Genomic DNA, 23,672 nt, shown 5'->3' with positions numbered 1-23,672 from the left:
GTCTGAGTTTCTTCGTCAGTCCCTGAGGACAGGCGTGAGGTGGTTGTTCTTATTCAGAAACCTGGTTCCCTAGGGTCATCCTCTAAAGACTTCTGCCCCATTGCTCTAACAAGTTGCATCTGCAAACTCTTTGAATGTATGGTCAATGTCCATCTGATGTGGTTCTTGGAAAACTACTACCACCTATCTTATTCCGAATTTCGCTTTCGCAAGGGTTGCAGCACGACTGATGTCCTCGTAAACTTGGAGATCTATACTCGGACTGCCTTTGCTGCAAAGATCTCTGTGGTTGCGGTTCTTTTTACCTTTATATGGTGAATGATACCACCTGGAGATACCATATTCCGTCCCAACTCTATTCTTTTAGCCTTCATGGTAATCTCCCCCTATTCCTCTCTCGTTATTCCTTTCAACTGAGGTTTGATACCTCTCTCTCTCTCTCTCTCTCTCTCTGCCTCTTTTCAGCAATATGAAGGTGTACCCCAAGGTAGTGTTCTGAGCACTACTCCTTTCCAGGTTGCGCTCAATGGTCTTCATTCGTCCCTTCCCTCTGACATTTTCTCAACTCTTTATTTTTACAATCTTACCCTCTACTGTTAAGGTGATGACTGGCCTTTCCTCCAATGGCAGCTTCAACTTGCGATTGATGCTATGTCGTCCTGGGCCACTAATCATGGCTTCAAGTTTGCTACAGCCAAGACTTGTGCTATGACCTTTAATCGGAAGCAGGTCGTTCTTCGTCCCCCCTCTGTCACTTTATGGTGACAGGTTACGAACTGTGAGCTAGCCCTGTAACCACACAACGTAACCACAATGGCTTTTCAAGTCACAATAACGCTATTGGTTTGAAAATCAACATTGTGACAGCATTATAAAATTTTAACATTGAAAAAATCAGTAGGAGCCATGATAAGGATTTGAATCTACACCCCGAGTACTCCTAATAGGTTCCAATCCTCCTAATGGATGTATCGCACCAAACATACAAATTAGAATTGAGTGAGAAATATCCTTCGAGCAGGATAGTGGGATCGACCCAGCATTCTGGGTCTCCCCAGGTGCGTGCAGCTAATATTCCAGTGTTTAGAGACACACTCGAGTCACTTTCAATCGACGTTATTGACGTTAAATCAACATCTTTTGCCCACTGGGACTTTGCTGATAGATATATCACGTTATTGTGATTTCATTGTGGAATGTATTTAGTATGCTGGGTGTAACAATGTACAAACAAAATATTGTTGTGCCTACGCTGTGTGGTTTCTGGGGGTAGATGCAGTAGGCCGAGGCAGCGCAATATCTAAGATGTAAACAAACAGACATTAGTTTTTCCTATTGGCTTACAAAGTGTCTTTTTCTCTGAACTATGACAAATCACAACAGGTTTTATTTTCTAAAATTTTACAAAATGATTACATATGACCTTTAATACTTTGTAAACTATTGAATGTTAGCAAGTAATCAAGTTATTGCCATATTGCTTTGCGGTGCACTTGGCAGTAGTTAGTAATTTATCAGTTCTTTTTATAATACATACTGTTGTCTGCAAAGTGTTCTTCCTTCTAACATTCATAAAACAAATGCGACCTTACCCACCGAGTATCATGTGACAGGATAATAATACTAGGTTGTTCATGCAGGTACTCGGCATCACCAGTTCCCGCCATATAGGGGTACAAACAGACCAGACGGGAACATAGATAATTCGAAACCCCATTCCAACTCAAATAAAAACACAAACAGCCCAGTTGTTCTCCCACGTGCTCGGCCACCCTCGTCCCCACCAGACAGTGGCCCATACGGCCGGAATGTTGACCCACGTGCTCGGCCACCCCCGTCCCCACCAGACAGTGGCCCATACGGCCGGAATGTTGACCCACGTGCTCGGCCACCCCCGTCCCCACCAGACAGTGGTCCATACGGCCGAAATGTTCACCCACGTGATCGGCCACCCCCGTCCCCACCAGACAGCGGCCCATACGGCCGGAATGTTCACCCACGTGATCGGCCACCCCCGTCCCCACCAGACAGCGGCCCATACGGCAGGCATGTTGATCCACGCGCTCGGCCACCCCCGTCCCCACCAGACAGCGGTCCGTACGGCAGGCATGTTGACCCACGCGCTCGGCCACCCCCGTCCCCACCAGACAGCGGCCCAAACAGCCCAATTGCTCAGCAAAGATCTTCACAGCCACATAGCAGAAACAGCTCAGTCATTCACTCAGACATATGGCAACCCAAGACATCGCCACGCACTGGCACATTGCACTCGCACATTATTCAATCACGCAATGAACAGCTGTCACGCAGTAGCACAAATAGTCCAGTACCACCTATGGTAAAGGGAAAAGAGAACGGGCCCAAAGCTTCCCTTTTAAATCCAGTCGGGTCAAAAGGCGGGAAAGATGGTGACGATCTTCACGCTGATGTTTTGGACCTGCGGCCCCCGTCATGGGCCGGAGGCCAGCAAGTGGTTATTTAAGTTCATTGCGTTCTCTTGACATGCTGACTGAATTAAACTGGTTTGAGCTCTAAAGTTTTGTGTTTTAAATTACAAGCAACAAAATTGTATTTTATGATGTCTTTAATTATAATAAAATAGCCTACTATATGGCATTTTCTTTTTTTTACAGTAGGCCAAATATAATATTGTCAAATATCGTAATATATTAAATTACAGCTCTATATTGTAATTTAAAAAAAAAAAATAATTAGAAAGTAAGTTATTTCATCAGTTACTTAAGATTTCTTTCCGGATAATGAAAAATTATTTTAAATAATTAATTTATTTGTTTTACCCTAATTTACGACCACATCATATTGATATTGATTATACGTATATTAAAAGGTCATTGTTGAGTGTTAATTGAACAATATATATATATATATATATATATATATATATATATATATATATATATATATATATATATATATATATATATATATATATATGGAAAACCACATTTAAAAAATGAGAGAATGTTGAACGTGTTTTCAGCTCCAGTCGCCTTGATGATCAGAGCAAGATAATGTGACCACAGCATCTTGCTCTGATAAAGGCGAATTAAGCCGAAAACGCGTTCAGCATTCTTTAATTTTTCAAATGAGGTTTTTCGGCATACTTGGATCTGTGTTTTGAGATTGTTGTTTGTGTGTGTGTGTGTATTATATATATATATATATATATATATATATATATATATATATATATATATATATATATATATATATATATATATATATATATATATATATATATATATATGTCGTACCTAGTAGCCAGAACGCACTTCTCAGCCTACTATGCAAGGCCGGATTTGCCTAATAAGCCTAGTTTTCATGAATTAATGTTTTTTCGACTACCTAACCTACCTAACCTAACCTAACCTAGCGTTTTCGGCTACCTAACCTAACCTATAAAGATAGGTTAGGTTAGGTTAGGTAGGGTTGGTTAGGTTCGGTCATATATCTACGTTAATTTTAACTACAATAAAAAAATTGACCTCATACATAATGAAATGGGTTGCTTTATCATTTCATAAGAAAAAAATTAGAGAAAATATATTAATTCAGTAAAACTTGGCTTATTAGGCAAATCGGGCCTTGCAAAGTAGGCTGAGAAGTGAGTTCTGGCTACTAGGTACGACATATATATATATATATATATATATATATATATATATATATATATATATATATATATATATATATATATATATAATAGTAATAATAAATGATGTGACGAGGAACAGGAAGCCAGTGTTCTCATACACATTAGGCTTATATCGAAGGTCCCCCCCCCCCAAGGTCGAATTATTGACCCTCCCCAGGATACAACCCCACAATAAGCTGATTAACTCCTGAGTACCTACTTACTGCTGGGTAAACAAAAGCATACTGATAAGGATTGGCGCCTAGTCAATCCTTCCCGGCCAGGATAGAAACCCAGGTCAAATCCCTCGCGCAAAGTGCGGGGTAAGTGTCTTACCACTGTGCCACAGAGACTCCACTCGTCAGGACACTCAAAACTAGCATGAAGGCACATTCCATTGTTGTTTCCATTAGAATAGACTGCTGTGTGATAGCCACCATTTCTTGAGGTTATCTTGAGATGATTTCGGGGCTTTAGTGTCCCCGCGGCCCGGTCCTCGACCAGGCCTCCACCCCCAGGAAGCAGCCCGTGACAGCTGACTAACACCCAGGTACCTATTTTACTGCTAGGTAACAGGGGCATAGGGTGAAAGAAACTCTGTCCATTGTTTCTCGCCGGCGCCTGGGATCGAACCCAAGACCACAGGATCACAAGTCCAGCGTGCTGTCCGCTCGGCCGACCGGCTCCCGGTCGGGCTCCGGAATGGGCTCCCCTCCCATTTACTTCCGAGACTTGTAGGGAAAGTAGATTACCTTTATTGCCCGTCTCATAGGTGAAACTTAACATGCAGCTTCGCTCGGGTGTGTCTTGAATCTGTGTCAGATGCTTAGTGCCGGGTTACCTTCAAGAATGTCAACAACATATTTATACTTGATGTCAGATCAGCGACTTAACACATTGCCGACATCATATTTGCCTTGTGCTTTAAATTTTTAGACTCCAAAGAAATTTGTCGAATTATTTCGTGGACTACAAACGTTAAATGTCTCTGGCGTGAGATCATCCCTGAATGTTGAGTCGCTGTTCACCGACGTGCTCGTGGATGAGACTGTTGAGATGATGATGACGGACAGAGTTTATTGGGATACAGTTTGTACTTCCTTAACATTCTAGTAGCCATACTTAGGAAACTAAGTCAAATCATGAACTAAAAAGACACCCTGCCAGTGCCCTGATGATTTCTCCTATAAACGTCTAAATCCTGTCGCCATGGATTCTCCCCTTGGTGTCCCATTTGTTAATCTTTACATGGGTACCGAACCCATGAATTGAAAATCCTGAGTGACATGATCCTGAAACCTGACATCTACTGTAGGTACATAAATGACATATTCTTGCAAGTAGCTTACAGTGAGTGCTTGCTACAGCATAAGGATGCATTTAACGAAGTCCATGCTGAGTCTCGCTCTTCTACTTCTCACTTCACATCTGCCTTTGAAAATGTTGATAGGATTAACAAAACGTATCACTTTACCTCGTGCCATATAAACCTGTAGAATTAATTTTGGAGACCTTATTGTTCAAGCTCCTTCTCAAGCAAAGAACGCGAGAAAAATAGGGAAGTTTCGTGAGGAAATCACTGATCTAACCCTTTGTCATATTCAATACTACATGTCTACAAGAAGCACTGCTACTAAAATATAATAATGTAAATGCTTGCAGACCAGCCAGCAAGTATAGTCTTGGACATAGTTCAGCACTAAACTCTATGTATATGTGTGTATATATATATATATATATATATATATATATATATATATATGTATATATATATATATATATATATATATATATATATATATATATATATATATATATATATATATATATATACATACAAAGAAGTGAAGGTGTATAACTCTTGGTATATACATTAGTTTGTGGTGATAGCAATTACATTTCATGTACTTCTGGTTGTGTCTTAGAGACGAGGTGACCACAATGTGTTCACTGTGATAATGGGGTTAAAGGTACCTAGAGGTTAGATAATGGGGCTGCAGTACCTATCTTCCCCAATATATCATCAAGACCTGGGCCAGGCGTCATCAACCACCTACGAAACCTGTACATCTGTCTTCAATCATTGCATCTTTACTTACATTGATTAAAGATATGGGCTCTGAAGAATAACAAAGCTGTTCATAACAATAAGCTTGGTTTGTGAAGTTTTCAAGCCACCATGATTAAAGATGTACAGGTTTCGTACTCGGCTGCATAAATGCTTAATATGGCTTCGCCCAGAACTGGCATAGAAGCGCAGGGGTTTGATGTGTTTGGAAGATGTGAGATGGTGAGAATGAAGAGTAAAGTATGGTAGGAAGTGAAAGGCAATGAGAGAAAGGGGAAAATACACCTAAAAATGAATGAAGTGTATTTAGAAAGAACTGAAAATGACTTCCTTCGGAACGCATCATAGTGATTTTGTTGACTAGACCACACACTAGAAGTTGAAGGGACGACGACGTTTCGGTCCGTCCTGGACCATTCTCAAGTCGATTGTGAGAATCGACAATCGACTTGAGAATGATCCAGGACGGACCGAAACGTCGTCGTCCCTTCAACTTCTAGTGTGTGGTCTGGTCAGCATATTTCAGCCACGTTATTGTGACTCATCGCCTGCATAGTGATTTTGTTTGAAATTCACTTTGAAAAATTTGTGGGATGTTCACACAGTTTAATGTATATTTAAATGTAATCAAGGTAAGGATTCTAGAAAGAGGTGTGACACTTGTAAACAATATTAATCAGTTGAGAATATAGAATCTGATATATGTAGATGATATAGTTCTAAACCCTAACATTACTACAGTCGCTATATACGATTTTCTCCTATATGATTTGTTAATTTTTTTTAGACATGTGGACCTTGACTGTACTTTTAAATAGTTGTGCAATTTCAGGGTTAAGACAAATAATGACCGAGATTTATTATTTTTTAACACATATGAGAGAAGACTGATAGAAGAGAATGTGGATAAAATTCAAATAATTTTGGCGGAGAGTGCATGAAACTTGCATTATAAAGACGGGGTAAGCGGGTGCGTCCAAGACAGCCCATTCCTTTCTTTTGCTACAATGTACAATACACAAAGTACTAACCTAACTAGAAATGCATGAACCCGCATAACCTAACCAACCAATGCATAGAAAATGTGGTTATTTGTGAGCCACTACTTTTCATAGTACTTTGTATTGCGTGTGTGTTGGGGACCACGAAGTGCAAAACACAGTGTTAACCTAACCAAAAAGTAAGAACCCAAGTCACCCACCAGGATACGAGGGGGGGCCTCGTAGCCTGGTGGATAGCGCGCAGGATTCGTAATTCTGTGGCGCGGGTTCGATTCCCGCACGAGGCAGAAGCAAATGGGCAAAGTTTCTTTCACCCTGAATGCCCCTGTTACCTAGCAGTAAATAGGTACCTGGGAGTTAGTCAGCTGTCACAGGCTGCTTCCTGGGGGTGGAGGCCTGGTCGAGGACCGGGCCGCGGGGACACTAAAGCCCCGAAATCATCTCAAGATAACCAATCCCACACAAACACATAGTCCAAGGTGTTCTGGGACTTTTTAAACACCAGAGACAGGATTCGTGAACATGTACTTGTCCACTTATGGAACATTTTTTCTCAATAATAAAATTTTATTTAACATTTGAGAATGATCGCCCTGCATGTTGAAGCACCTAACAAGGTAAACAAGTGCAAAGCAAGACACCACATATGAGGAAAGACGAACATGTTTCATATATAGACTAATAAATACGTAGATAGATCATCAAGATAATAGACATATTTTGCAAGAAAGTCTATGGAAAGAATATTGCAATATGAAAGAATTTGTAACTCAAAAAATAGACTCTTGTGCAAGGGAAGTCGGGCGTAGAGTAACTTGGAGCAGGAGAGTGGCCAGCAAAATGAGTCCTCATTAGGATATATATATATATATATATATATATATATATATATATATATATATATATATATATATATATATATATATATATATATTCAGGCTGCCTGTTCCAGACAATATGAATTATAATTAAAATTAACAAAATGAAGAGAAAGTATTTGAGGGAATTTGAAGGTAAGAGAAGTGAGGCACCATGAACGCCTCACATAGTGAGGGACAGGAAGAGAGACATAGTGAGAGGATATTAGGGGATGAACAATGAGTGAGAATTACTAAGGGATAAAATCCACATTATCATTATAAAATTAGTTCAAGAGTGTTAACTATGTATTTTTAAATTATATCCGAGGTGTTTTGGTGCTGGAGAGTGGCAGGGAGTTATAGTCTCTTTAGTGACAGGGAGTATAGCCTCTTTAGTGACAGGGAGTATAGCCTCTTTAGTGACAGGGAGTAGAGCCTCTTAAGAGTTGATAGACGCTCTTATCCCTGCAACACACAACGTAATTCTCTCTATTTTCTGTTTGTTACAACTTGTAATAGAGTTTTTACTCCTTGTTATAACGTTTTAGAACGTTGTTATAACATTTTTATCACGTTTTAGAACGTTGTTATAACATTTTTATCACGTTTTAGAACGTTGTTATAACGTTTTTGTCACGTTTTAGAACGTTTTTATAACGTTTTATAATGTATTAGAACGTTGTTATAACGTTTTTATCATGTATTAGATCGTTGTTATAACGTTCTTATCATGTTTTAAAACGTTGTTATAACGTTTTTATCACGTCTTAGAACGTTATCATAACTTGTTAGGTGTTAAAACTTGTTTGGATGTTGTAGCAATGACGTAGTTACATTAACCTATTCACTATAACGAGTATTGGTACTGGCAGGTTAGGTGGGTTGTCCAGGTTGTAAGGCAAAGCCAATATTGAGGGGAAACTCAAGAGAATAGACTGAATGAGCCCAGTTCTTTCAGTAAACAGAAACAAATAACACTTAGTTGGCCGGCCAGAGGTTTAGGGCCCGCATAGGAATATCTCTGATAAAAGTTAAGAAATTTGATTGTCGGAATAAATAAAAAAAAAAGTTTTGCCCCATTTGTAATAATTATTTATAATTCATGAATATTTAATATAACATTACGAAAAAATATTATGAAAATAAACTGCTATGTTATAAATATTTTAACTTTAGCCTATATACTGCTAATTAATAATATAATATGAAATAGAGGATTAATAAAGATCTATAAATACTTTATATAAAAGTAATGAAGTATATTATATTGAGTAAAATAATGGAAAGAATTAATAATTATAAAAGAAAAAGTAAAACTTATGCTTTATATTTCAAAATGAATGAGTCATCGTGTTAAACATATTAACAAATTAACTAAGTTTTAGTTTAGTTCATTTATAATACACCTCATAACCATCCTGTGTGGGAAGTGGGGGGGGGGGGGGGTTAGAGGCCACATACCCATCCTGTTGGGGGGGGAGGGGGGGTAGTAGTGGACTTCATACCCATCCGGTGGGGAGGTAACGGTCCACATACCCATCTTTTGAGTGGTAGTGGAAAAGGTTAGTTACATGATTATCTCGGGAACAGTATCACAAAATTTATCATGTAACTAGCCTGGTCGACGACCGGGCCGCGGGGACGCTAAGCCCCGGAAGCACCTCAAGGTAACCTCAAGGTAAGGTAGCCAGTCATTACATGATAGTTCTACCTCAAAAACCTTCATGCTAGCTAACCACAACATTGTGTATAGACTCCTTCCACCTTACATCTGAATGGGTCAAATGACACTGTGTTTGGATGAAGTGTTCAGCTGTAGCCATGAATAGGGATTCTTGCAAATGAGAGCAATAGGTGTCATATCACAATGATCAAACTGATACATTGTATTAATAACATATGGTTCTTTTTTTGCATAAACTGAAAATGGCATCTTTACACCAACATGACCTTTTTGCTGGGAATTGTTACATACATTCATTTAACAATAGTATCCATCGTAACTTTTGACAGGATAATGGTCAATTTTGTTCTATTCTTGTTAACATATGTTTTCATCTATATAAATATTCTTTCCATAAACTTTCTTGCAAAATATGTCTATTATCTTTCAAACATATATACAGTTGTGATAATCTTAACTTCAAACCTAGGCTACGCCGGAACAAAGTGAGCTTTAAACCCCTAAATTCACAGTGGTTTAAAACTTCTACACCGAGGTGTTCATGACTAAATATAGTTAGCGAATGGAGAAAAAAAATTACATATGACGATTGGAGCAATGTAAGGGTTAATGTCATAATAAATATATATATATATATATATATATATATATATATATATATATATATATATATATATATATATATATATATATATAGTGTTCTGGTATTGATAACATTTTTCAAATACCCCAAGTTCATCCTTTCTTTATCTCTCTCTCTCTCTCTCTCTCTCTCTCTCTCTCTCTCTCTCTCTCTCTCTCTCTCTCTCTCTCCATTACCATCGTTAGTCTTCCCCACTATCATCATTCTTTTCTCTCTAGCCCCACGTTCACTCTTCCTATCATCATCATACGAGGTTACAGAGTATGGGACACATTTTCAACATTACTTTTAACATTTTCCCCACAGATATAAAACTGATCGGTTATGTATACACCTGAGCACAGCCTCCCTCACACACCCGTCGACACTTGCCACATGTACAGCTTAAGGAAATGGTACTTTCTTCTAGACAACATTAACATACAGGCATAATAATTATTTTCCCTTCCTTCAGGGAAAGCTGTTTTTTGAGGCGTAAAGCAGCATACCACTTGTTAACTAAGTGTAAAACAGCATACCACATGTTAACTAAGTGTAAAGCAGCATACCACTTGTTAACTAAGTGTAAAACAGCATACCACATGTTAACTAAGTGTAAAGCAGCATACCACTTGTTAACTAAGTGTAAAACAGCATACCACATGTTAACTAAGTGTAAAGCAGCATACCAGTTGTTAATTAAGTGTAAAACAGCATACCACTTGTTAACTAAGTGTAAAGCAGCATACCACTTGTTAATTAAGTGTAAAGCAGCATATCACTTGTTAATGAAGTGTAAAACAGCATACCACATGCAACAAACACAGAATGTCACAATCTGCTCTTTTACCACCCAACAAACATGTCTATTCCCAAAGCTCTTCCTCTGTTTCCGTATCACCCCACCATTGCCACCTGTGTGTGTGTGTGTGTGTTTACCTCACCCAAAAGCTTGCCCTGTGCCACACCCTACACTTCAACTACCACACTGTATTCACGCATGTGCATTAAATTTTGTTATTGTTGTTGTGTGTTCACCTAGGTGTTGTTGATGCATGATCGTGTGTGCAACAGGACCCTCAGATTGCACGGGTGAGGTTGGTCACACTCCAGCTCCAGGAAGAGTTCATCCTCCAGTGAGATGTGGAGCTCGAGGGTAAGGTACTCCTGCTTGAGTGCCAGGATTATTCACTCAAGTGTGAGGTGAGAGGCTTGAGTGTGAGTAATCCCACACTGGAACACATGTATTACTCACAAAGTGTCTCGTGCTCACGATTTAGAGGCACCTGCTCTGACCCTTCAAGTAGCAGTGTGTGATCTCCTACCTTGTGCCGTTCTCCAGCAGCCTTCAGTTACTACGGTGGGGAGGAGGACGACATGGAGACCATCGACGAGGAGACGCTACAGAAGCTCGAGGAGGAGTACGAGAAGTTGCGTGATATGGAGAGTCACTCCATGATGAAGAAGTACCTTACTCCAGACGTCTTCGAGAAACTCAAACGACGTGTCACGCTCAATGGAGCCACCCTATTGGACGTTATCAAGTCCGGCCTGGCAAACCCAGACTCAAACATCGGACTTTATGCCCCTGATGCAGAGTCCTACATGTTGTTCAATAACTTGTTTGACCCCGTGATCGACGAGTACCACGGGGGGTTTGGCCCAGAGGAATTTCACCCAGGGATCGACTTCGGAACATCAAATGCTCTTGGGAACCTCAACGAGCATCGTAACTACGTTGTGTCGACGCGCGTGCGTTGTGCACGCTCCCTGGAGGGCTATCCCTTCAACCCACTTCTCAACAACGACCAGTACACGTCCCTGGAGGCTGACGTGGAGGCGGCCCTGGACACCCTGGATGAGGACCTCGCTGGCTATTATAGGCCGCTGAGCAAACTATCCGAGAGCGAACAGAACGAGCTTCTAGAAGCTCATCTGCTCTTCAAGCAAGGTGACCGCTTTCTGGAAGCTGCTGGAGCTTGCCGCCTCTGGCCGAACGGAAGAGGCATCTTCCTCAACTCTGACAGGACGTTGGTCGTGTGGGTCAACGAGGAGGACCACATGCGCATCATCTCCATGCAGGAAGGCGGAGACCTGGGTCAGGTATATGACCGCTTCGTGAGAGCGGTCACAGCTCTTGGAGACCGCCTTCCCTTCAGCTTCTCTCAGCGTCTAGGGTTCCTCAACTTCTGTCCGACAAACTTGGGTTCAGCAATTCGTGCCTCTGTCCACATCCGGTTGCCTCACCTAGGGAGCGACATACAGCGCCTGGAGCACACTGCCAACCAATACAATCTGCAGGTCCGCGGCACCTCCGGTGAACACTCGGAGACCAAAGACTTCACCTTCGATATATCGAACCGGCGCCGTCTCGGCTTGACGGAGATCGAAGCATTAAAAGAGATGTACGATGGTGTGATGGAGATCATCCAGCTGGAATATCAACTGGAGAGCAACTCTGGCGATTGATCAGAGTCCTTCATCCCGTGTCCCCCAGCCGTCACCCTCCACTCCACCTGCGGGCAATCCAGTGATGGAATATCAATAGAATTTCAGTAATCATCAGACTGCCTATACCAGGGAGCCGGTCGGCCGAGCGGACAGCACGCGGGACTTGTGATCCTGTGGTCCTGGGTTCGATCCCAGGCGCCGGCGAGAAACAATGGGCAGAGTTTCTTTCACCCTATGCCCCTGTTACCTAGCAGTAAAATAGGTACCTGGGTGTTAGTCAGCTGTCACGGGCTGCTTCCTGGGGGTGGAGACCTGGTCGAGGACCGGGCCGCGGACACACTAAAAAAAAAGCCCCGAAATCATCTCAAGATAACCTCAAGATAACCCTCGCCTGGCAGTCGTCAACACTAGTGATGGGAGGAGGATGGTGTCAGTGGTTCATCAGACAGCAATCACCTCCACACTACGGCACTCTCACTTTCTCCATTGCAAAAATATTGTTTGAACTTGCACCTGTGTCAAAAAGATGTTTAAACTCCTAACTTTTACTATAATAACAACTGCAGCTTGAATGGGTTACTTTCGTAGCTAGCTTTGTTAGTCAAATGCCGGCTAGCTCCATCTCCGTTTCTCAACTGGAAACAATAGTTCCACCTCCATGCCTCGCCTGGGACCAAAAGCTCCACCACCGTGCCTCGCCAGGGAACAAAAGCTCCATCTCCATGCCTCGCCAGGGAACAAAAGCTCCATCTCCATGCCTCGCCAGGGAACAAAAGCTCCATCTCCATGCCTCGCCAGGGAACAAAAACTGCACCTCCATGCCTCGCCAGGGAACAAAAGCTCCACCTCCATGCCTCGCCAGGGAACAAAAACTCCATCTCCATGCCTCGCCAGGGAACAAAAACTCCACCTCCGTGCCTCGCCAGGGAACAATCAGTAGAGACAAGCTGAAACTAAACAAATATATATCATATTTTCGGTCTAACAATGTCAATGTCCTTACCGGACCAACATAAGTGTCCCTGTAAGCAACAAAACACTCCTCAGTGTTTGTGTTTGTTGAGAGATGGTCATGTCCAAACAAAATGAGATTGCCATCTTAAACGTATGGAGAATTGTAGTTAGTAATTATTGAATGATTGTATACGAGAATCTTCAGCTCCACTTGTCCAAAGATATTTATAATGCCAGCTGTAGAACCTCCTGTATATATATATATATATATATATATAAAATTGTGTGTAGGTGAATATAGAAATACTTAGATATAAGTATACATTTAGATAAATCAATTTGCATATGTTTTAATTTCCTCTTTTATCTTATTAAAGTTATTATAGAGATGTGTTAGGCCTTTGAGGGTTTTGTGCGGTGATTGTCGTCAGTACAGAACACACAGCGTTCAGCATAGGCCTCAGAGCGTTCAGCATAGGCCTCAGAGCGCGCCACCTTTTCGGTCCAGAAAACATGAACACGTTCACAGACAGCCCCCGAGATCTCTAAACATCCCCAGTACGAAGTCATACAAATCTAACCATAAATAATTCAATGTTCAAAAATGTTTCTCCACTCTGAAATGACTCACAACTCATAAATGTGTTTTCTCTCATCCATAAACATTTCTATGTACACTCATAAATGTCTCACTCAGTTATCCCTACTCTCACCTTTAAATGTTCGTATTCACTCATAAATGGCACTATTCTCACTCATAAATGACTATTCTCGCTCATAAATGACTATTCTCGCTCATATGTGGTTCAATATTCACTCATAAATCCGTCAAAACTCTACACCAGTCACATATGTACACCAGAACTTTACACCAGTCGCATATGTACACCAGAACTCTACACCAGTCACATATGTACACCAGAACTCTACACCAGTCACATATGTACACCAGAACTCTACACCAGTCGCATATGTACACCAGAACTCTACACCAGTCACATATGTACACCAGAACTCTACACCAGTCACATATGTACACCAGAACTCTACACCAGTCGCATATGTACACCAGAACTCTACACCAGTCGCATATGTACACCAGAACTCTACACCAGTCGCATCTGTCCGCCAGTCAGAACTCTACTCCACCTGTCAGTTTGGACAGTTAATGCCCCATTCCGTCCAGCTGATGTCATAAGGCCACCCTCAACATGGGCTGAGATAAAGGTCGACTATTTACTCCACTTTAAATATTTGATATATGGATAGAATCCTCTTAATGTCAAGTCCTGTCGGTAAGCACCGAACTCCGCTTTTTCCTCTATTGCTTTGTCAATATAAGCTAATATAGTTTTGTAAAGCTTTATATGTATATATATATATATATATATATATATATATATATATATATATATATATATATATATATATATATTTATATATATATATATATATATATATATATATATATATATATATATATTTATATATATATATATATATATATATATATATATATATATATATATATATATATATATATAATATACATGCAAAGAAACAAACCATGAAGTTTCTGGGAGTACTAGGCCTACAGGAGAATCTGAATTGCTTGGTATTGGTGGAGGTGTAGAGACTAGGGTTGTATTCCACAACACAGGAACATACATCATGAAAGTCCACTGAAACAGACGTAATAAATGAGAAAGCAACAAAGATTTGCATGTGATGCGAGTGAGCTCTCACGGTGATCTTGCTAACTTTGGACTTTTCCTTCGAAATGACATGGATAAAGAGGTAGAGTAATGTAGACAAGAGGGAGGTAGGGTAAAAATTGAAGGGGGTTAATTAAGGTAAAGGAGAATTAGTGGTAAGAAAGTAGGAGCTGGGAGGCCAGAACACACAGCAGCCTCAACCAATGCTCACATTACGGCGGGTACAAGTGACTCATCGTGTAAACCAAGATAAGCCAGATGATGTAAACCAAGATAAGCCAGATGATGTAAACCAAGATAAGCCAGATGGCTACAAACAACAATCTGGGATGACATGGAAGATTTAACCGGTGCACCAACTCCAGATCCTCCCTTAACTAAACCAACCATCAACCAGCCCCATACATCCCTACCTTCGTGGGTACTTGAGAAAGCTGCAGAGGCGCCATACACATCCTTTCATTCGACTTTAAGCCATCAGTTCATAGGGGGAAGAACTGCCAGGCAGCTGCTAAACTACAGAGACAGGTCACAGACATACATACGTTGCAAGTTTCTAAAGAAAATTATGAGACTAAAGTGAGACGCTTAGAAAGTATATATATATATATATATATATATATATATATATATATATATATATATATATATATATATATATATATATATATATATATATATATATATATATATATATATATATATATATATATATATATATATATATATATATATATATATATATATATATATATATATATATATATATATATATATATATATATATATATATATATATATATATATATATATATATATATATATATATATATATATATATATATATATATATATATATATATATATATATATATATATATATATATATATATATATATATATATATATATATATATATATATATATATATATATATATATATATATATATATATATATATATATATATATATATATATATATATATATATATATATATATATATATATATATATATATATATATATATATATATATATATATATATATCCAAAACTAGGCATCAGAAAATGAAGAGGCGACGACGTTTTAGTCTGTCCTTGACAATTATCAAGTAGTGTAATATAATCCGTTTTCTTTCATTCGTTTTTCTCACTTTTCATCATTTTATTTTCATATTTTTCTTTCATACATCGAACCTTTCATCTAACTTTCTTCCCTCATATTGTTCTTCTCCCACTCGCGTTCCATTTTACGACTTGATAATGTCCCATGATGAACAGAGACGTGGTCCTTTCTTCCGTTTCTGATGCTTGGTTTGGGTATAATATCTTCAGGGGCGAATCTACAATGATATTGATGAAGCTTAATGGATCCCTAATCCCAGAGGAGACTTAAGCCCACATTGCTGAAAAATATTTGGCTTACTGTATAAGAGGAGCGTTTTAAATAATAATAATATAGTGTAATACAAAATAATAGGGGTTCCTTTGCTGGTTGCGAAGTGGCCCCCCATAACGGGTCAAGCTTCAGTCACAAAAATGTTAGTCCACCACTGCATCAATAATCAGATTTTGAGTACCTATTGTGTGTTCTATAGTCATATATAGCTGCACTGCCAAGGTTCAATCAATATAAAACAATAGTTTACCATTTTATGCAGAAATCCTAATGCGACTATTTAGTGACACAAGCCATTGAAAATACACATTAAATTTGTTTAGAGGCCAACAAGGAATCTTCTCTATGGTGGGATCATGCAAGTTGCATCGGTTGAGCTTTGAAGTGACAGAGGACATTGGCTGTACACCTGTGTGTCCTTTCTTGCACCAACACTGCCCCAACACCACCATCTCTCTCACATTTAGGACAGAGTGTTTCTGTGTTTTTTCTAAGATTATATAATATATAAATTATACAATCTTAGTGAATGTACCACATTTGGTGTAAAATTATTGAGATATAATTTTAGTCCTGGACTATGTTCAGCGTTAAAGTATGCTTGCTGATTGGTCGGTAAGTTATTGTGTTGGACTTAATAACCCTAAAGTTGTTGTGAATCGTTAAACAAAATGTACTGGTCTGCAGACGTTGTGTCTTGGTAAAAAAAAATACTTCATGTGGCTTACTGAACCTCATTCTTCAAGCAACAACTTCAGATAAACTTGGGATGATTCTATTGTAATATCATACCCTACCAAGCAATCTCATAATAGATTTATGTTATCTAGAGTCACATAACTAAGGAAAGTAACTTATGTGAGACCAAATTGAACTTTGATGGTTTTACAGTCAGTCCAGTGGTATAATTTTTCATATAATTTTTGTTGTAGACCAGTATATATTAATCCCTGTTAATAGTATAGAACACTAAGCCCCTGACCTATCACTACTCCTAGGCTCTAAATTGTCTGATGTTTTAGGTTCTGAAAAGAAAGTGCAAATATTTTTCATTCCAAATAACATAACCATATATTAGCAGTGTTCATCTAGAGTCACAAATCCAAATATCATTTAAGTCTTTATATATATATATATATATATATATATATATATATATATATATATATATATATATATATATATATATATATATATATATATATCATATGTATATATATATATATATATATATATATATATATATATATATATATATATATATATATATATATATATATATATATATATAATATATAACTTTTTAGACACTCAACCCACCAGGGGACTCGAACACTGGCCAACAAGGTGGCAGTTGCATGCTGTATCCACTACACCGTACTTCAAAGCCATAAAAGAGAGATAGGAATTCTGGGGTATTTAACCACTCTCTTTTATGGCTTTGAAGTATGGTGTAGTGGATACAGCATGCAACTGCCACCTTGTTGGCCAGTGTTCGAGTCCCCTGGTGGGTTGAGTGTCTAAAAAGTTATAAACTTCAGCTACTGGAATAGGGTAGTCTGTGCATTATATATATATATATATATATATATATATATATATATATATATATATATATATATATATATATATATATATATATATATATATTATATATATATATATATATTATATATATATATATATATATATATATATATATATATATATATATATATATATATATATATATGTCGTACCTAGTAGCCAGAACACACTTCTCAGCCTACTATGCAAGGCCCGATTTGCCTAATAAGCCAAGTTTTCCTAAATTAATATATTTTCTCTAATTTTTTTCTTATGAAATGATAAAGCTTCCCATTTCATTATGTATGAAGTCAATTTTTTTTATTGGAGTTAAAATTAACGTAGATATATAACCTAACCTAACCAACCCTACCAACCCTACCAGAAAACCATGGTTTTTTCATTAAACATTAGATATATGAACTAAATCTTATATATTCAATATTAAAAAAAAAATGAAACTAATCAGAAACATTGGAAAATGTAAAAAATATATTCGCAGCAACACCTGACTCAGGGCAGGTGAAACCTATAAAGATAGGTTAGGTAGGGTTGGTTAGGTTCGGTCATATATCTACATTAATTTTAACTCCAATAAAAAAAAATTGACCTCATACATAATGAAATGGGTAGCTTTATCATTTCATAAGAAAATAAATAGAGAAAATATATTAATTCAGGAAAACTTGGCTTATTAGGCAAATCGGGCCTTGCGTAGTAGGCCGAGAAGTGCGTTCTGGCTACTAGGTACGACATATATATATATATATATATATATATATATATATATATATATATATATATATATATATATATATATATATATATATAAACTATTTACTTTATAGTTAATTAAATTAGTGACATGTCTTAGCTCGATTAAACTGTACCGTAGCAAAAACTAGATTCCCTGGAACAGGACTAGCTCTTGAGAGAATTATATGGTAAGAAATTTGATTTTTTTGGCAGACTCATTTTCTACGCCATGACGAGGTAAGTTTCAGGTGTGCAGTATCTCACTTTACAATACCACGAATTGAGAGTTCAGCAAGTGTTCAGCTTATCCTTCATGTTTCAGTGGCAACTGCACTAAGATATCCCACAAATCACTAAATACAGAGGAATTGCTCCTGTCATAATTTTCTTTTTGTTGTACCACACAATACAGATGTCTCCCCTCCACGTGATGGGCCGGTAATTAAACCATTCACGGTACTAGTACTTACGCTGGCCAACTGATGAACACAAAATACATATATACTTTTTAAGTAAATAATATCCCTATAACTGACAAAACAATCATAAAAGTGGCACTTAACACACATTTTCTGTTTTAATAATTATTACACAAGGTGGTAGAAATAGACTGGGGCGACTTTAATATTTCTGCAATTACCAGTGAAACGGCTATTTATATACACACAATGCAGCTCACAGGTACATTAGTTATGGTCATTATGTAAGTTTCACGACAGCCTAGTTATTTACAGTGTTACCAGCCTCATGGTGGTATATATATATATATATATGTCGTACCTAGTAGCCAGAACGCACTTCTCAGCCTACTATGCAAGGCCCGATTTGCCTAATAAGCCAAGTTTTCATGAATTAAGTGTTTTTCGACTACCTAACCTACCTAACCTAACCTAACCTAACTTTTTCGGCTACCTAACCAAACCTAACCTATAAAGATAGGTTAGGTTAGGTTAGGTAGGGTTGGTTAGGTTTGGTCATATATCTACGTTAATTTTAACTCCAATAAAAAAAATTGACCTCATACATAATGAAATGGGTAGCTTTATCATTTCATAAGAAAAAAATTAGAAAAAATATATTAATTCAGGAAAACTTGGCTTATAAGGCAAATCGGGCCTTGAATAGTAGGCCAAAAAGGGAGTTCTGGCTACTAGGTACGACATATATATATATATATATATATATATATATGTCGTACCTAGTAGCCAGAACGCACTTCTCAGCCTACTATGCAAGGCCAAATTTGCCTAATAAGCCAAGTTTTCCTGAATTAATATATTTTCTATAATTTTTTTCTTATGAAATGATAAAGCTACCCATTTCATTATGTATGAGGTCAATTTTTTTTTATTGGAGTTAGAATTAACGTAGATATATGACCGAACCTAACCAACCCTACCTAACCTAACCTAACCTATCTTTATAGGTTAGGTTAGGTTAGGTAGCCGAAAAAGTTAGGTTAGGTTAGGTAGGTTAGGTAGTTGAAAAACAATTAATTCATGAAAACTTTGCTTATTAGGCAAATCGGGCCTTGCATAGTAGGCTGAAAAGTGCATTCTGGCTACTAGGTACGACATATATATATATATATATATATATATATATATATATATATATATATATATATATATATATATATATATATATGTCGTACCTAATAGCCAGAACGCACTTCTCAGCCTACTATTCAAGGCCCGATTTGCCTAATAAGCCAAGTTTTCATGAATTAATGTTTTTTCGTCTACCTAACCTACCCAACCTAACCTAACCTAGCTTTTTTTGGCTACCTAACCTAACCTTACCTATAAATATAGGTTAGGTTAGGTTAGGTAGGGTTGGTTAGGTTCGGTCATATATCTACGTTAATTTTAACTCCAATAAAAAAAATTGACCTCATACATAGAGAAAAGGGTTGCTTTATCATTTCATAAGAAAAAAATTATAGTAAATATATTAATTCAGGAAAACTTGGCTTATTAGGCAAATCGGGCCTTGAATAGTAGGCTGAGAAGTGAGTTCTGGCTACTAGGTACGACATATATATATATATGTGTGTGTATATCACGAAAATAAACACGTGATTAAGAATGTGACAATGTCAGACCACGGAGGAAAAATGAAACAGGAATTTCCTTAAGTACTTTCGTATATTAAATACATCTTCAGAAGGTCCAAACCTTCTGAAGATGACCTTCTGAAGATGTATTTAATATACGAAAGTACTTAAGGAAATTCCTGTTTCATTTTTCCTCCGTGGTCTGACATTGTCATATATATATATATATATATATATATATATATATATATATATATATATATATATATATATATAATATTTGTAAAAAGTTCTATACAGGTTAGCACAGCCTCTGTAATTGTCTCTCAAATATAACTTTCCTGAGTGTGGTACAATTTCCAATGGAAACGAAATATTAAATATATATACTAAAAATATTTTGAAAGTATTTTTTTTATTTAAAGAATTTCACTGTCAGCTACCGGACCGCGGAGACGTTGATCCTCTGAAATCCCTCAAGGTAACCACAAGGTAATATTAAAACCAAATTCATAGAGACTAGATTAGATGAAGACTCAGATGTATCGTCTCAAGAGGTAGAATGTCAAACTCCAAAACTTCCTACAAGGAAAAGAGAATGCAACAGATGAAGTGAACCGTCTACAGGATGAAAAATAAAAAAAATACCCAAATTAAGACACACCAACAAGCAATATGAGGCACTTGAGAGTAAAAAACAAAGAAACTTCCTTCGCTGCCCTCCAAGACGAATGTTGCGTGGACAAGGACCGGAGTAAAACCCACAAAGGCCAGTGTTTGACGAGGAACTCCTGAAGGTAAGATCATTTTGATAGTCGGGCACTCTAGTTAGGTGTATGGGCTGGGCATTTTGTCACCAGGACTGGGAAAATAGCATGTTGGTGTGTTTCACTGGGATCAGGGCCGGATCCAACTGTTTTTGAACCTTAGGCTTTAGGACAGAATAGCTATTCAATTCCTAAACACATACATGTAGACAGTCCATGCCATACCTGGTTGATACCTGGTTGATGGGGTTCTGGGAGTTCTTCTACTGCCCAAGCCCGGCCCGAGGCCAGGCTTGACTTGTGAGAGTTTGGTCCACCAGGCTGTTGCTTGGAGCGGCCCGCAGGCCCACATATACCTGGTTGATGGGGTTCTGGGAGTTGTTCTACTGCCCAAGCCCGGCCCGAGGCCAGGCTTGACTTGTGAGAGTTTGGTCCACCAGGCTGTTGCTTGGAGCGGCCCGCAGGCCCACATATACCTGGTTGATGGGGTTCTGGGAGTTCTTCTACTCCCCAAGCCCGGCCCGAGGCCAGGCTTGACTTGTGAGAGTTTGGTCCACCAGGCTGTTGCTTGGAGCGGCCCGCAGGCCCACATATACCTGGTTGATGGGGTTCTGGGAGTTGTTCTACTGCCCAAGCCCGGCCCGAGGCCAGGCTTGACTTGTGAGAGTTTGGTCCACCAGGCTGTTGCTTGGAGCGGCCCGCAGGCCCACATATACCTGGTTGATGGGGTTCTGGGAGTTGTTCTACTGCCCAAGCCCGGCCCGAGGCCAGGCTTGACTTGTGAGAGTTTGGTCCACCAGGCTGTTGCTTGGAGCGGCCCGCAGGCCCACATATACCTGGTTGATGGGGTTCTGGGAGTTGTTCTACTGCCCAAGCCCGGCCCGAGGCCAGGCTTGACTTGTGAGAGTTTGGTCCACCAGGCTGTTGCTTGGAGCGGCCCGCAGGCCCACATATACCTGGTTGATGGGGTTCTGGGAGTTGTTCTACTCCCCAAGCCCGGCCCGAGGCCAGGCTTGACTTGTGAGAGTTTGGTCCACCAGGCTGTTGCTTGGAGCGGCCCGCAGGCCCACATATACCTGGTTGATGGGGTTCTGGGAGTTGTTCTACTGCCCAAGCCCGGCCCGAGGCCAGGCTTGACTTGTGAGAGTTTGGTCCACCAGGCTGTTGCTTGGAGCGGCCCGCAGGCCCACATACCCACCACAGCCCGGTTGGTCCGGCACTCCTTGGAGGAATAAATCTAGTTTCCCAGACCATAATTATATCTAATTACCAGACCAAACCATAATTATATCTAATTACCAGACCAAACCATAATTATATCTAATTACCAGACCAAACCATAATTATATCTAATGATTAATTGTTACATTATACTTAGTTTTACAGAGGAATCCAAGCATTTTAAACTTTTCTATTTTTATGGTCCAAAAAAGGTACTGGTGGTCCCCAGGCCAACCTTACTTACCCTATCTGGTAATCCGCCCTTGCCTGGGGTGCATGATGTACAGGAGAGGATGATCAATGTCTTGAGAGGTAATGGGAACAAACCTATTATGTTTCCTCACATAGAGAGAATGACACAAGAGTATGTAGGAGTCAAGGAAACCATGCAATAAAAGCGGCCCAAGGAAAGGATTCCAGTTACATGTAGTATTTTGCCTAGAAGAGTTGGCAATGAATGAATATCAAGGGCTGACCAGACCACACACTAGAAAGTGAAGGGACGACGACGTTTCGGTCCGTCCTAGACCATTCTCAAGTCGATTGTGCCGTCCTGGACCATTCTCACAATCGACTTGAGAATGGCTCAGGACGGCCCGAAACGTCGTCGTCCCTTCAGTAGTGGGAGACATTTCTCCGGGTTCATGTGCTAGATGATGGTTATCTTGAGGTTATCTTGAGATGATTTTGGGGCTTTAGTGTCCCCGCGGCCCGGTCCTCGACCAGGCCTCCACCCCCAGAAAGCAGCCCGTGACAGCTGACTAACTCCCAGGTACCTATTTACTGCTAGGTAACAGGGGCATTCAGGGTGAAAGAAACTTTGCCCATTTGTTTCTGCCTCATGCGGGAATCGAACCCGCGCCACAGAATTACGAGTCCTGCGCGCTATCCACCAG

General features: G+C 39.0%; 1 protein-coding gene across 4 annotated transcripts in view; it reads left to right on the top strand.

Annotated features, from left to right (window-relative positions):
• The window catches only part of LOC123770574 (uncharacterized), a 266,666-nt gene that overhangs the window by 210,577 nt on the left and 32,417 nt on the right, over positions 1–23,672 (top strand). The window contains exon 20 of one of the 4 annotated variants that reach the window (XM_045762611.2): positions 11,233–13,633. The exons of 2 other annotated variants lie outside the window; for them this stretch is intronic. In XM_045762611.2, the coding sequence (XP_045618567.2) occupies positions 11,233–12,359 (1,127 nt within the window). In that variant the 3' untranslated portion in view covers positions 12,360–13,633. Of the gene's footprint in view, positions 1–1,640; positions 2,700–11,232; positions 13,634–23,672 lie in introns of those variants that run through there. One more of the 4 variants, XM_069301842.1, reaches the window with a different exon arrangement.

This window comes from Procambarus clarkii, chromosome 46, assembly GCF_040958095.1.
Source record: "Procambarus clarkii isolate CNS0578487 chromosome 46, FALCON_Pclarkii_2.0, whole genome shotgun sequence".
NCBI classification, from domain to species: Eukaryota; Metazoa; Arthropoda; class Malacostraca; order Decapoda; family Cambaridae; genus Procambarus; species Procambarus clarkii.
Note: the sequence above shows the minus strand (reverse complement) of the source record. Positions and strands in the feature narration are given on the sequence as shown.